Source organism: Ciconia boyciana, chromosome 3, assembly GCF_034638445.1.
Source record: "Ciconia boyciana chromosome 3, ASM3463844v1, whole genome shotgun sequence".
In the NCBI taxonomy this organism is placed as follows: Eukaryota; Metazoa; Chordata; class Aves; order Ciconiiformes; family Ciconiidae; genus Ciconia; species Ciconia boyciana.
Genome location: NC_132936.1, coordinates 85,841,177 through 85,857,260, shown reverse-complemented (window position 1 = coordinate 85,857,260; position 16,084 = coordinate 85,841,177). Strand labels below are relative to the sequence as shown.

General features: G+C 35.1%; 1 protein-coding gene across 1 annotated transcript in view; it reads right to left on the bottom strand.

The window, feature by feature from the left end:
• Window positions 1-16,084, bottom strand: part of RYR2 (ryanodine receptor 2) — a 437,742-nt gene that overhangs the window by 172,417 nt on the left and 249,241 nt on the right. Inside the window, exons 27-28 of the mRNA XM_072857729.1 lie at window positions 12,289-12,448; window positions 1,684-1,831 (exon numbers count right to left, since the gene is read on the bottom strand). Of these exons, the coding sequence (XP_072713830.1) occupies window positions 1,684-1,831; window positions 12,289-12,448 (308 nt within the window). The remainder of the gene's footprint in view (window positions 1-1,683; window positions 1,832-12,288; window positions 12,449-16,084) is intronic.

Genomic DNA, 16,084 nt, shown 5'->3' with positions numbered 1-16,084 from the left:
CCAGCCTTCAGCAATCCAGCCTTGTTACACACTCATAGTATCAGTGATGTCTCATATTTAAAAATGTAGTTTAATAGCAGCCTCTCATAAATGCTGAGGATGAGAGCATGTATGTGCTTTTGAAAAGAAATTGAAAATGACAAGTTCCTTGTGTACATTTTGGGTATGAGTTAGATCTTCTGCAGAAATGCTTTACTGAAGGTCTATGGCCTAACTAGGTCCAAATTTAATAATACTATCAATTATATAAAGCAGGAAAAATAATCATTTATTAATCAATATATTGCTAGGATAAGGTTTAGACACATTTCTCAAATTTTCCACACCTTGCTGAGATTATAAGGATGTAAGTTTCAATTTTGATTTAATTATTCCATATTTCCATATCTCCAAGTGAACTTCTAGAATATGGGTGCTGAGGGGTTATATCTATTATGTTCCCATTTCCTTCCTATATGTCCAGTTAGTGTTCCAGAATGACAGTACAGTACCAAGAATATCCCCCTCTTGTGTTCCATCTTACAACTTCATCTCAGCATGACAGAAAACTGTTGTTTTAAAAGCCAAAATCTATAAGAGAATTTATTTGTACATTACGTGTCCTGATTTCTTTTACTTTCTTAACATTTTATACTCCGCAGTTACTGAGGTAAATGTTGTGTGGTGTTTCTTTAAAACTTGTTTATTAAAAGTTTATAGAGTTTTCCATGGTTTTTTTTCTGTTTAGGATGTCTCAAACTCAAACTATATAAGCTGAAAATACTGTCTGCAGTATCAATATAATATTCAATCTGGCAATGATGCAAATTCAAAGAAAACATTTGCAAGAAGTGAGTTAAAATTTACTTATAGTCTATTCAACTTCAAAGACCTGAGAAAGTCCAGGAAGTTTAAATGCTCTAACAAACTAGCTAATTCTAGACTTGCAGTTTGACATTCACAGAAATTTGGTTCGTAGGCATTTGCCTTCAGAAATTTCATGTTGTAGCTTCAAATGTTTAAATACAAGATTATGCATGAACTGTAGAATTCTTCATTATTTAGAGTTAAAATTGTAGGAATACAAAATTCACATTTACTACATTTACAAATGACCTTTTTCTTAGCAATTTTGCTATTCTGTCTTGAAATAACAAATATAGTACTAATTTAAAAGTTTTTACTTAAAGACTTAATTTTAGATTGGGGAACTTCAGGTTTTTATGCACATATTTAAAATGTAACCATATTTTTTTTTCCCGGCATAATAAGGCCATATAGCAAGATGATAAATATGTTTTCTTGATTTTCTGTATTTTCGGGTTGTGTCTTGTAGTATTCACAATCCTGATTTAAATTGCTTAAGCTTTTAATTTTACTTCATCTGAACTATCAAATCTACAAAATGAACAGTGAAAGGAAATGTATGAAATACAGAGAAATTGTATCACTGATTTAAAATGTAAAAATGTTTCATTTTGTAATTGTTCATTTGAGGCCACAGGACAAGAAAAGGAAACAATAAGGAAAGTAAGATCAAAGGGAAATATAAACAACAGAAGACGGAGAAAAGCACCCATTAGCTTTGAAGACACTGTACCTGTTAAGATTGTTTTATGGGATCAACAAATCCAGTACTGGAGTGGAATATTCTAAATTTTTTTTTTTTTTTGAGAGAGAAGAACAAAACAACAAATTAATTACCATGATCTTGATCAGGAGCTTCCAGGTTGTAACCATAGCCTAGCAAGGTGCGGACTGCTTCCCGAAGACTGTCTTTGTTTGACTTCTTCGTCCGATCATCCAAAAGAGCGTAAGGTACAAGGCGAGGATTTCGTCGATTTTTCACATCCTGCGTAAGTATGAAAAATCAATTCAATTTCAGAAACTGTGCTTTGTCTTAAAGACAAAATTGTCCTATAGCAGCAGTATAAAAATTACTATTTACACCAACTGAAATCATGGAACTGCAAATACAGCAAGGATTCAAAGAAGTTGCAATAGTCTAGAAACTAGTAACAACACTGAACTTACTAAAAAAGCTATTAATACACAAATAAACAAAACTGCGTGGCTTTTATTTTCCATCAAATTACTTAACAGGACAACAATACAAACAACAAGAACAAGGATAAATGCGAAGAGTTTGACTGAAAAGTCAAAGGGATTATATTTTGTACACTGTTTACGAAGCAGCTACCATAACAAGAAGATAGTACATAACTAAAGCTCAGAGACATTACTGTACCACAAACATATAGAAGTTTTTTAATTATAGCACTATAAAAGATATATAAAAAAAAACCAAAATAAACAAGATATAAACAAAAGAGCAAGGTAAAACACTACTAATAAAAGAATATTAATAAATATGTGCAATACTAATTAATAAATAATAAAATAGATAACAAACCTCTGCCATACTATGTTAAATACTTAAAACATGTATTTTTCCAAAATAAAGGGTCTTGTAAGAATATGAATACTGAGCTTAATGTGCTGAATTTTTGTAACAGGCAATTTAACATAACCTCTCCTGCAGCTGAAATTAGTGTATTGGTAAGGTTTAATCTTTGTATTTTGTGTTTATTAACACAACATTGCTTAGGTTTTCCTCTAGTGCAAAATTATCTTATTTGAAAGCATTGTTTAACTGGATTATTTATATGACTGACATAATTTTTAGTGAGTATACAATTGTTTTCTTGTCTACATTTTCTTCTTACATCCTGCCAGCATTTGTTGGCAGTGAGAGAAACCATACAAAGAACTCTCCATGTTCTTCCTAATATCTTATTCAACTAACTAAATAAATAAATAAAGAAAGAATGGACATATTAAAAAATACTTGCTGTTTGTTCTCTTGAGTACAAATACCAAAGATAGTGAGAGGCTTTTATGATTGGTCAGACTTAAGAAGTACAAAAATAGTGCCTATTATTTTAGAAAACAGTGCCTACAGTGGAAGTATCTTACTTCTTTTACTGCATTACAGTTCTACTTTTAAGAATGTATGTGGTTTTCATTCTGCCTTTGCAGGCAGAAAAGAAATGGCACATCCATTCTGACAAATACTTGCAGTCATCTTTTGTTGTCCTTTAAATGCTTAGATACAAGACCATCTGCCTTTTGCCTTATCACAGTGAGTAAATATTAAAGTGCAGTTATAACCAGTGCTTGATGAAATCTGGTCCTACCAGTGATCCTTCTAGGAGAAGAAATACTACGGGACAAGCATTACCTATAGGCTCAAAGGGCTAACAGAAAGATAAAGATAATGCATTGCTGGAGACACAAATTACTACACCATATCAGCTCTAGTTATATTCAGTGACAGGGCCAACACAAGGACCATTTGAGGGGTCTACTTTCCATGTTTACTCCAAACACTTAAGTTGACATCCCCTTTTTTCCAATATTTACTTTCGTAGATGTGGAAAAGGGCTGCTTCCAGCACAGAATGGACCAAACAAATGTTGAAGTAAATGTTATAAGGAATTATTATTTGATATAAGAATATTCACATTAACATCAGAGGTGAAACACCATGGGTATAATTATTTGTCTTGGAAAAGACATAGAAATAGTTTCCTCTGAAACACTGTATGTCCAAAAGATATCATGAAGTACCGTCTTTAAAAATATGAATCAGAAGTTTGGAATAACGATTATGTAACTTCTTATCCATGATACACAGTTAGACTAATGCACTGGTAATTGCCATAGCAACCATTAACACACATTAACATACTGACAATTAGCTGATAACAACATATGATAATGAAATATACTATAAGTACTTTTAAAAATGTCTAAGCACAAAATCAGAGTGAGCGAAAAAAGCATAAAGAAATCATAAGTATTAAACAAACTCAATTTTACCTTTTTTTTTCCTTGGGTCTAATTTTGTTTAATATTGTGACCTCTTTCACCCATTCAAGACTTTGGCTACTTCTTTAAATACGAATATGAGAAAGGATTTTTCTTTTAATAATTTTGTTCTTTTTTTTCCTATGTCTACCTAAATTTTGAATGGTTTACTTATTACTGAATTAAGAACTGTTATTGTTACATGTATATATTGTTATATATTGTTATATAACATATGTGATATGTTGCTATCTACATCACAAGTTTTTGTACTAACAATCTTCTGCACCTCTGTGGTTTAAGCATAGCTAATCAAGAGAATGATCCTATACAGTGATTGAGCTTTGCAGAGTCACAATCAAGTCAACAAGAAAACTGATTAGCTAAGAGTGGTAATTTTTATTGAGTACATTTGCAATTCATACATAGACTTAATTCTTCCTATTCACTACAGAACACTTATTGTTTTATATTGTAGACTGTTAAAAGATGCAAAACTCAGCCTACGTTTTTACTTTTTGCCAGAATTTTCCAGATTTGACAGTCTAATGCTTCATCAGAAGACTGTGTTTTGTACAGAGTTTGTCTGGCAACTACTTGTTCACGGAGTCATTTGAAAGAAAAAGAAAAGCAGATCTCCTCCAGAAGACAAAAAACCCCAAAACTTAAGCTTGTTGACAAGATTCTGTTTCAAATGGTTTGAGCTGGGTAGCACTGGTAGAAGTTTATATAATTCTTTGGTTTTGAACTCAGCACCTATCATATTGGGGGCGGGGGGGAAGCCTATATATTTTATTACACAACTTTGTCTCCTCTAATGTAACACAAACATTGCATTAGGCATTTAAAATTTAATTTGGAGTTACTTAAGTAAAAGAAAGAATCGCAACCATGAAAAGTTGGAATGCTTGGCAGAATGTGCCCTGACTATAAATGGAAGGAACTAATAATAAATAATGTTAAACTTGAGTGATGTAACACTGACCATGAAAAATCAGTCTTACTTTATACGGTGTGCACTACAGATTTTGCTACATACAGCAAATGATAGACAAAGAATTATTTGAATCAGCACACATACAGTAATTTGTAGGGTATAAATGGATTTGAAATAGGAGATAATTGGTCAACAATGGCACTAACTGAATACAGCTCTTAAAGTAATAGAAAAGAACTACAGAAAAAATATCTAAACACACACAAAAAACAAATATCAACAAGCCTTTTAAAACTTCCATTAAGGGTAATGAACACTGCTGCAAAATAATTCACAGAGGAAACACACTGGGAGCTGAGAGGTGCAGAATTGCATTCATTCCTTCAGTGAGTATGTGACGTGTAGATAACTGATCTAGCGCACTGGATCTACCAACTGATCTTGCAACTTGCATAGGCAGATGTCATGTAAGAGTAAGAACAAAAGAAGAGGAGTGTCCATACCGTCTACAGCAGCATAGAAAACCATAGTCAAATTCCATAAGCAGCTCTAAAAGAAGAACCTATTAAGCAATACAGTGTGTGTAATAAAGTTGTACTCTTCAGAAGTAATTCAGTAACAAAAAACAAAGCCTCATATAAACATCTAAAAGACATCTGAAATGATAAAGACTAACATAGTTTTCAGAGCTATAAATGCGATACCTCAAATCTATGCATTCCTAGGCCTTCCCAAAGCCCTGAGAAGTTCAGGAACAGCACAGATCACTAGACTAAAAGGAACAAAAAGACACCAGAAACGTACATAAATAAGTGCCTATCAAAAAGAAAGACACGAAAAGACTGAAAAGTGAAAACACAGACTAGGAGGAGTGAAGGAAAAACATGATAATAATTTAATGGGATGATAAGTTTTTTGATTTAAAGGCTTAGAGCTGTACAGATACATATTCTGTGTGGTACTGAAATGATTTTGTTCTCATAACCAAGGCTGTTAAATGACAAGCAAAAAGCAACTGTATTTCAGCACATATTCAGTGAGACAAATGTGCTGTTGTTTTCCTAGCTTCATTTGCACCATTAGAAAACACTCATTCCACAGCTGTGAATTGATTCTGCTTGCTGCCATGTCTGTGGATCTTGCACTTCCACAAAGATTTCTCAGCAATTGCCACAACAAATGCTACTGGTGAGCTTGCCAGCAATGCTGTCAGAAACCCAGCTCAGTGAGCCACTGTGTGAGTGTACAGCATATACACTGTGAACAGGATCATTTACCTACACCATACATTTCATATTTTGTTATCCAGAGGTCTAGCTTTTCTGCATTTATCATGGCAGCTCATGTTTAACCATAAAACATTAAAATTAAAAATTATTTTATAGGGGAAAAAGGAAAAATATAATTCTAATTCGGTATTTACTAAGTAAGTCATTTCAAGATTCCACAGTCATTAGAACAAGGAAGCATAATAAAGTCCTCACTAAGACATATTCTTGGCAATGTTAACAAATATCCTAAATATATCCACCCAAAGCAGAAGCTGTGTTCCTAGCCCAGCATACTAGCAGCTGAGTTCTGTCCTAAGAAGTACGTGTATCCTTAGAAATACGTGTACAGCTTCTACCATCTTCACTGAGGACCGTACCCATATAGAATGCCTGTCAGAATATGCCCTGACTATAAATGGAAGGAACCAATATATCAGTATAAATAATATGAAATGTGAAAGTGAGGTAACGTAAGTATTTTTTACAAGGACAAGATGCCTTTTTATATATATTTAATGACAAAATAAGTGACAAGCTTTCAACTTGTGATTTTTCCCATACGTTCATATTTCCCCAGTCTGAATTTCCAGAACAGTGCCTCTCTTGCATTGCAGCACTAGGTAGTCTGAGAAGACCAACTCCTGATCAAATAGTGATTTCTACATATGCTTTCTACAAGAATCTAAAAAAAGGAAGACCCTGACTTAAAAAGACCAAACTGTCTTGCACTTTGGGCCAAAGAGAAATCAGACTTGATAATTTTTTCACAGTCCTGACTAATTATCCTAGGACAGGAAGTGCACAGCATCTTTTTTAAGATGCTCTTCACACAGTGGGAAGAACTTTTTAGGTTGGTGATTTTTATAACCAATTGTTAAAGCTGTCAGGTTTTGGGGTTTTTTTTCTCAATATCTCTGATTGTTAGGTTCTTCAGCCACAACACACACTACAAGGTGAAGAAAAAGCAAGACACCCTTTGACTAAGCTATCTGCATATGTGACAATGCATATAAGCAAACTTTGAAAGTCAGAATCTTTGGCTGTGACCCCCACGATCAGTGGGGAGACCTAAAAGTCATGTATTCAGGAAGGGGGGGGGTGCTAATGTACTTCAAATTATTTTCATTTGCTTTCTGGTCTCCAAGCTTGACTCTTTTCTCTCCCTTTCTGTCTTTTCCTTGCTTATCCAAAAAATTGGGATTCTCCTGTATACGTGACATCACAGTTTTATGAACATCAACGAATATTGTAAGTTCTTGGGTAAACTTATGTGAGTTCTGAATATTTTCCATTTGATTGTGAAGATTTAGTCACAAATGCATCCTTTTATACTCCAATGCTATTTTTCAATCAGCTTGTTATGAAAAATTCCTTAAAAATACCCAAACAAAAAACTCAGGTAATTATGATAGGACATAATGTCAAAATCCATACATGTTAAAAAAAAAAAAAAGCCCTCTCTTATAGCACAAATGTGATTATTTTAATTGACTTACATGAAGGCTATATTGCTCCTTTGCCTGGATCTATCTCCCTTATCTGTCTCTGATCATTTACCATTTCTCCAACTCAGAGAAGACCAACCTGCAGGCGACCATGTTCTCCCTTAAAGGGACACTGTCAAGTATTTTCATACTGATTTTGTGCTTGCTTTTCCATTTACCCTTGTTATTTAATACGTTCTTTTAAGCAGAAATATGTATTTTTCCTACCTGTTTTGTTCCTTCTGCTCATTTCATGGAGCAATAAGCTACTGTCAGTCTGTCCTACTGAAAAATACTTACTTGTTTGTGATCAGTGTCATCACAGCTGTCAGCACAGTTCTGGGAACAGGATTTATTAATTAACTTGTGCTCCCTCTGCTGGCTGGCTCGTTGGCTCTGCAGCAGCAGAACAAAAATACTGTGTATAGTCATGCACGAAGAGCAGCTATCTCTTGTTAAGAAAAAATCCTGACAAGCAGTGGTGGATTTAGAAGAAGAAAAAAAGCTGGAACTTGGAAGACATTTTCCTCACCAGATTATAACAGAAAAGGAATGGTTTATACATGAACTACTTGACAGTATCCCTTTAATTTTTCATATTACATAATCCCAAAATGATGAAGCACTCGTGATAGAACAGACCTACTAGATCATCTAATCCATCCTAGAGCCACAGCATGATTGCTGCTTATAACATATTTCCCAGTGATTAGTTCATCTACTTTCAAACATCTGTAAGCTTCTTTCCCTTAGGAAACTATTTCATAGGTCTGCAAGATCTGTTTATAGTATTATACAGCATAACATCATGTCACTTTAATACAGTACTGTAACATGTCACAGTAATATGATGGGATGACAAAATGTAGCCCATGAAACAAACCCATTGTTGGAGTCAAGCAGAAGCACATAGCATTGTGGACAACAGCTAGCAGCTTGCCATGTGATATGTATGTCAGGTAAATGAGAAGCATCTTTGCACTGCACCCAGAAAGGAGCACCTTGCTATTCTGCTCTCTTCTTTTGACTTTTAATGAACGGTATTTGTTATCTGCACATCGTAAGCACTCTTCGAACTCAGGTGTCTGTCTTCTCTCCAGAAGAAAATAAACTTAATGATTTGAAAAGAGAAAAATAATTGAATTAAGAGGAAATCAACATCAACACCCCAAGCATGGCAGCTTCTACAGGACATGCTATTGGTGGGGAAGTTTTCAAGGACACCATCTGCCTGTTTAACTGTAGATGAGACTACTGTAATTTGTCTGCAAGAATATGAGAGTAAAGTATACTACTGATCTTGTTGATCTGTTTCCTGAAGGTCACGAATATTCGTGAGCTCTTGATGATCTTTAACAACCATCCTCTGTTGAAAGCATAACCATGACACTGTTTACTGCACCATCACATTACATTCTCAACAACAGTGCCTCACTCAGCACACAAAAGTCTTCAGTCAGTTTGAATGAGTCAGACCCAACAAAATATTTGGATGTTTAAAGCTAAAGCACCCAAGACTGCAAAACCCCAATTAAGTGGCTTTCCAACTCCGAATGTTATCTGCTTCATAGGCACTTAAGCTTTTTACTTTTAAATTCTCTAGGTTCTTTGCATACCCATAGTTGTCTTTGTGTTGGTAAGGAAGAACAGTTCAATAGTGATCATATACTTAAGCCCAGTCAAGATTTAGAGCAGAAGCATTAGTCCAAGTCTCTTTCAGAGCACAACCTGGTAGTCAAAATCAGAACCTGATTCATACTGACTGCTTAAAACATCTCCAAAAACCTAACTAGGGGCTACCATTTTATTTTAAAACTTAGCAGGTCTAAGTGATAGTGATAACCTCTTTATGTAACAACTTGTCCTTGGCCATCAAAATTGATTTAGATACCTAATTCCTATTTGTCCAGTTAGATATCTTTGAGGATATAGGTGTCAATTTTTAAAACACTCATGGAAAATGGGTAATGCACAGTTCAGTAATTACAAGACTAAGGGGTTCAAAACTGTACCTCTATCTTCCACAAGTTTTCTCACACCAGACTGTAAATTGTAATAAGTAAGCACAGATTTAATTTGCATGTTGAGCTTTGTCATCTAGCAAGCACGGCATTTATTAGGAAGAGAGTTTAGGGGAGGCCTGAGTTCCAAGGCTGGCCCCCAGGACAGTATTTTAAGAGTCAGTGATAAAATAGAGAGCTGTTCAGTGAGTAGATCACAGAGTTCTCCTCCTTCCCTCTGCTATCTCCCAGTGAGCCTCAAAAATGTCTTCGCAGGGCCACAAAGTTTTAGATTCAACAGTAAAGTCAGTCTCTTTCCCTGGGCACAGTGCTGAGAACATAGGACAGACTTCATTATTCTTCTGACACTAAGCTGAAGTGTTTAATTTTAGGTTACATGCCGTACTAGATCTGTCTAATCAATGTTTTTATTTTATTTTTTTTAAACCAAAGTTGTGGCCTGGGGCAACTCCACTGCCTTTTGGGAACCATAATGATTGATTACTATCACATCATGCTTCTTCCAAAGCAGAATCTTCTATATCAACAGGCGCATCAAAACATATCTAAAGACAGTGTATAAACACATAGTATGCTGTAAAGGAGAAACTTTTTTTTTTTATTGCCACCCACTACCACTACATCTTTTGCTTATCATTCCCAACCCAGTAACACTGAAAAAGTCTTAGACAGCATCATTTAACTGCCTTTCTTACTTAATACCTCACTAATTCAGAAAATATATAATTTAACTGCAAATTCACTCCAATAAATATGGCAAAATTATTTGTGGGGGTTTTTTCAAAGATATATGGATACACAGGGTAGGTTAAATTGTCTTCAAGATCTAAGAAACTTTATTTACTACATATGAGTTATGGGTTTAAATTTTCCCAAGTCTCGTTAGAAACATAATTAGCTAAGAGATGCATTTGATTCCAGAAACTTAACTTCTTCATAACCAATGAATTAATTTGAAAAACTAAATTTAATTTTGGTGTATGTCAGGGTTCTATCAAAGCTATAACTATTTCCTAATTTTCATTCACTTCAAATCTCCTGATTGGAAAGGCCCTGTATTGAAAATGTTTGGCTTCTGGGAGAATAAAAAATATGGGAGGCATGGTGTATATTACTGAGTGCATTCTTTAATGTATCAGAAATATTTCTTTTGAGCATCTAGAGACATACAGACTCTCATTCTAGAAATGAATTGTGCACTGCCTCCATAAACACAGGATTAAAATAGTGGGTTCTAAATGAATTAATCTGCTCCCCCTACCTGACAACAGAGAATCATCACTTCCAACACTTCTCATTATTAATATTCTATCAGAAATGTTAATAGCACTTCAAAGGGCCATTTTCCCTTACTCAAAGATGCAGTAGTAGGGGAAGATTTAATCCTGTTGTAAGCAGGGGAGTTGCACCAACACTGAATTATCTTTAGTGTCTGTCTAGTAGGGGATATTACATACATTCCAGTCTGCAAACACAAGAATTGGCTCATTGTCTGCCTAGCCTCCAATACAGAACATAGATTTCCTAAACAGTTTACAAAGTACCAAAATGAGAGCTTTACAGTAAGATACTATAATGGACAATGCTGAAATGTTATGCGGCATATATTTTGTCACTTAAATGTACTTTTTCAGTATGTGATGAGGTGAATTTAAGTGCCTAACTTAATATATATAAAACCAGATTTATCTTTTTTTATACAAAAGCTTTGCAAATAGAATGAGTTTTGGTCTTGTAGAAAAACAAAATTTGAAATGTACAGAACTGAAATGTATAACTTGAATTTTTGTCAAAAACAAAAACACTGTTTGTAGGCAGGAAAGAGTGTGTACCTACAAACCAGCTGTTTCTCATTTTTGCAAAAATAATGATCTTTTATGCCCAGCGTAAAACCATGAAAACTTTTTTTTTCCCCCACAAGGGGTGAATTTTCCTAAAATTTCACTGTGATATGCTACCACACATTTATTAACAGAAGTGAAGATACCTTTCTTTATATAAAATTCACAAATAATCACAAAAATAATAGAAAATATGACTCCTAAGGGAAAATTGATATAGTAGCTGTCTTGAAAAATAATAAATTAGGCTCATTGTATACCCAATTGATTTTTTTTTTTAAAGACAACAAAGACCCTGAGTTTTGCTGTTAACAATCCACCATGCTTAATTTTTACTCCCCTCTCTTATAACACATTGTAATACCTACCACGTAGCAGTCCTATACACTGAAACAAAACCACTAAAGTAGGACTGGAATTTGGAGACTGATTTAACTATTCTCAGTTAAACATGGCCTCTGCCAGAAATACAACATATTAGCAAAGTGATTACTAGAAATTTACATTCTGAATTTCCTGGATAAACAAAATTATTCAATTCCCAGGACTGCAAACATTTAAATTATTCCCTTACTGAAAGTCAATGTTTACATTTCCTGAAATACTAGAGCATATTAGCTTCCTGCATGCAATTTTCTCACCCTGAGATCTAGCTAGCATACAAGAATATACCATGATTTTTTTAATACTGCTTGTAAAAGAAGAGTCTCATACTGCTAGAAGATTTAGCAGGATTGCTTTAATTATGTATTTTTGCTTTCTTTGACTGACAGACTCGCATTCATTAGCTGCTTCTTCCTGCTTTTTTATCCCCATTATTCCCATTTAACTGTGAAATATCTCAATAGATAAGTGCTTTTTCAAGTGACTGAAGTTAGCACTTACCTGCTGGATACCGTATGTCCAGCCTTGCCTTATACGGTCCCTTGCCCACACATTGTGAGCATTCTCTGCTAGTTTATCCACCATAGCTTCTTGAGAGGGGGTCAGTTTGATAAAACTCAGATCCATGGGAGCAGGCTTATATCCACTCAACAACTGGTAGCTGTCAAAAAACACAGAACTTGCAGTTACTTTTCAGTAAGAAAAAATTAATAGAAACTGCAAAGGAAAGAAGTTACATGTATGCAATATATCTATATAAATCTGTATTTGAACAAAAAGAATAATAATGCACTGACATTTGATTTTGTTTCAAGCTAATTGCATCTTGATGAGATGAAGTAGCTGGTAATGAAAGCTACGCAAAATGGTCTGAACTAAAAATTTTTTAAAGTATTTTAGTACTTTCACATATTTAAAGTAGTAGATTAAGATGTTGCTTATCTAAATACTTATATGAACATTATTATTGTTACCTCTGAGCACTTCACAATACTTATTAAATTCTATCTACCTCTTACTGAAGCAAGAAAATATATTCTTCCTATTACATATAGGGATGTGAAAGAGAGCAGGTCAAATGGCTTACTCAAGATCACATACGAAGTCCATTTAATAAAAGTTTGTCTTTATAATACCTCATACCTTAACTATCCTTCAAATCACAGGAGCAAATGTTTAAAATCTAAGCATGACTTCAGAACAGAGAGACAGCTTCCTCACTACTTTTAGCACTCCTAAGAACAAAGTGTTGTTTACTTTTATGAAGTTGTTCCCATTGAATTAATTATAGTCATCTCCCACTTTACTTACGACCAAACCTTCTTCAATAAAGGACGTAATGCATATGGTGATGGATGCGGCACATCAGGACTTAATAAATTTACAATGAAAACCTATGACACTATGCGGCATCACCATGGTGGAGGACATTGCCTCCCTTACCTCAGCGGATGAGGGAACATGCAGGGGCAGGGGAGCAGGAAGAGCAAAGCAGGGGGCAGACAGACAGGGGCTGTACGGGGTGTCTGGGCCCAGGTGCTAGTGGCGGGGGCTGCAGGGCGGCCTCTGTGAGGAGAGGCTGGGGCTACCCCGTTCCGGACACAGCCAGCTCCAAAAGAGACACGCTGCAGGGCACAGCTGAGCCCCTCAGCCACACTGGTGGTGCCTCTGGGAAAACATTTGTAAGAAAGGGCAACACGCTGCACAGGCAGAGAGGAGTGAGGAAAAGAGTGTGGAAAACGGCCTTGCAGAACCCAAGGCCAGAGGAGGCGGGGGGCAGAGGCGCTCCAGGTGCCAGAGCTGGTTCTTCCCTGCCGCCCCAGGAGAGACCAGGCCGGAGCTGGTGGACGAGCCCTGAATATCCCCGAGTATTTCTGCTCGAGCATACTGGCAAAACAAAGAGCTATTTTGGTCATAACGAAAGGGGCCTGTGGAAAATAAACAACAACATTCTCTCACTGAAATTATACATGCTGGGGTATTTACAGAATGGCTAGTTTAAATTATTGTCTAATTATTTTCTAAACAACTTTGGCATTTTCTTGTGTTTTCTTTGTTTGGACTGCCAGAGAGAAATCCAGAAAAAGAAATAGTATTTACCCCCATTCATATTCTAAAATATTCAAATACTTTACAAATCTTAATTCATTCTCTTCTGTGATAACTACTCTAAAACCCATTTAAACAAATTATTGGTTGAAAACAATAATTGAAAACAAGCAAGTATTTAAGGGGGATTATAATCTATAAAGATGAGGTTGGACTGTCCTTCAAAATTACATTAAAAAAAAAAAGTTTAACTCTGAAAACAACAATTCAAGAACGTCAATCCAAGATCAACCATTCATATAGGTACCAATTGGCAAATTTCTATTACAGAATTAAGCAAGCAGTTGGCAGTTGTGCTGCTATCTCCGACACGCTAGCTAACTGCCCTCACGGTTACATCTCCTCAGGTAGCTGTGAAATCGTTTCAGTGAGATGAGTAAAACCAGGCAGTAATGGAAATAGTGAATCATACAGAATTAACACATTTGTCAGGCTGGCAATTACTGCATTCTTTCCTGTCTTCCCCTACACAACCGTTACATTGTGCATATAAAAGCTACGATAGCCACAGCTATTTCCATATAAGAGCGGGGTCAAAGAACCAGGGGTCTCAAAGGATGCTCATGATTTTGTCACAGAGGATATGTATACCTTATTTCAGGACGCAAATCAATACTCATCAAGGATAAGTATCAATGGATACTAAGGAAAACAACAAAAGCATATTGTGTGTACAAATTCATGTTGCAGAGTTGTGTTTATCTGCAGACTGATGTTACCAGTTGAAACAGGTAGATAAAATCCCAGCTCCTGCCTGGTTGTCTGCTCATCAGCATCTTACTGGTCTTATCTTGCTCAGTATCTCTACTGGCCTTATATTAACAATGTTTTTTAAGAAGTAGGTAATGTGGAATAATTTTCAATCTGAAAATTTAATTGCTTCAACAGCACATTATCACTACCATATTAATCTGCCACTGATTTATAACAAGCATTATGGAATTTTTATTTGTGCCACCACCTAAAGTTACAGACAAAGTGGTAGATGTTTTCAAGTGATCTTAGTCCATACTCTGCTCTCTTGATTAAAGATTTTCAGCAGTCTACGTGAGTTGTTTTACAAAAAAAAATTAAACATAGAGAAAATTTTTAAAAAACCTTTTTCTTTTCATTCTGACAATTCTTTTCCTTTCCCATTTCATTTAGACTTTTTTTAACCCATAGAAATACTAAATGTTTAGAATTTATTAAAATAAAGACTTTGAATATTTCAGGGAGGTATTTTAAAATAAAAGGTTATTGAAGGATGCTTTATTCAAAAACCTAAAGTAAAGTTATAACAGGAATAAACTTCCTAATAGAAAGAGAATTTCCATCAGCAAAAGTTGTGTTTGCAGTACACTTCAGCTAGTTGTTCAAAATGGTCCAGAAAAGCTCTTTTGTGGAGTGATGCTGTATTAAAAAAGACAAAATTCTGGCACAAATGTCAGCTAAAACTGTGATTTTCCCCAGCTTGTAACCAGTGTGGCTGTGATGCCAACACTCTGTAGGACTGACACAAATATAAACTTGTTCTTAGCATTTTACAATCTTCATTGTTACAACAGGATGGCAGAAATGATAAAGCAAAGGGTTAAGAAGACAGAGAAGAATATACAAAGTAAGGTTGAAAAATTTATTAGAAAGTAAAGCAGATGAGCTAATTACATTCAAGTGATCCCTGTTGCTTTTGTTTTTCATAATAGCATAAAGTTTTTGTGTCAGGCACATACGCGAACTTAATAAATTACCATGGGAAAACTGACAAAGTGTTGGGATAACTCATTTGTATCATCTACAGGAACAGAAATAACTAGCAAACACAGGAAGTGACACCTCTTCTTCCATCAAAAATCTAGCTTTTCACACACTACCTCCTGTAACTTTTTGGTTTGGTTTTGGCTTTCTGTTATGGTTAAGTCAAGTCTAACTGTGAAAGAGCAACCTTTCTTCTCTCCAGGACTGTATCCCACAAAAAATATGCACAACTGTATCTAGATCATGAAATCTTTGCTCCATTTTTGCTCAACAAACATCTGATGCTATTGAGAATGTAGCCACGGTTGTTTTTTTTTTCTTTCCTTTTTACTCATTTTTTCTATCCATTGTATGTGAGGTATCAAAATTCTGACATGGTATGCATGGTAGGACCTCAGGTTTCTAAAGCTATGACTGTTAATGCCATTAAAAAGACTCAGCATTATCACTC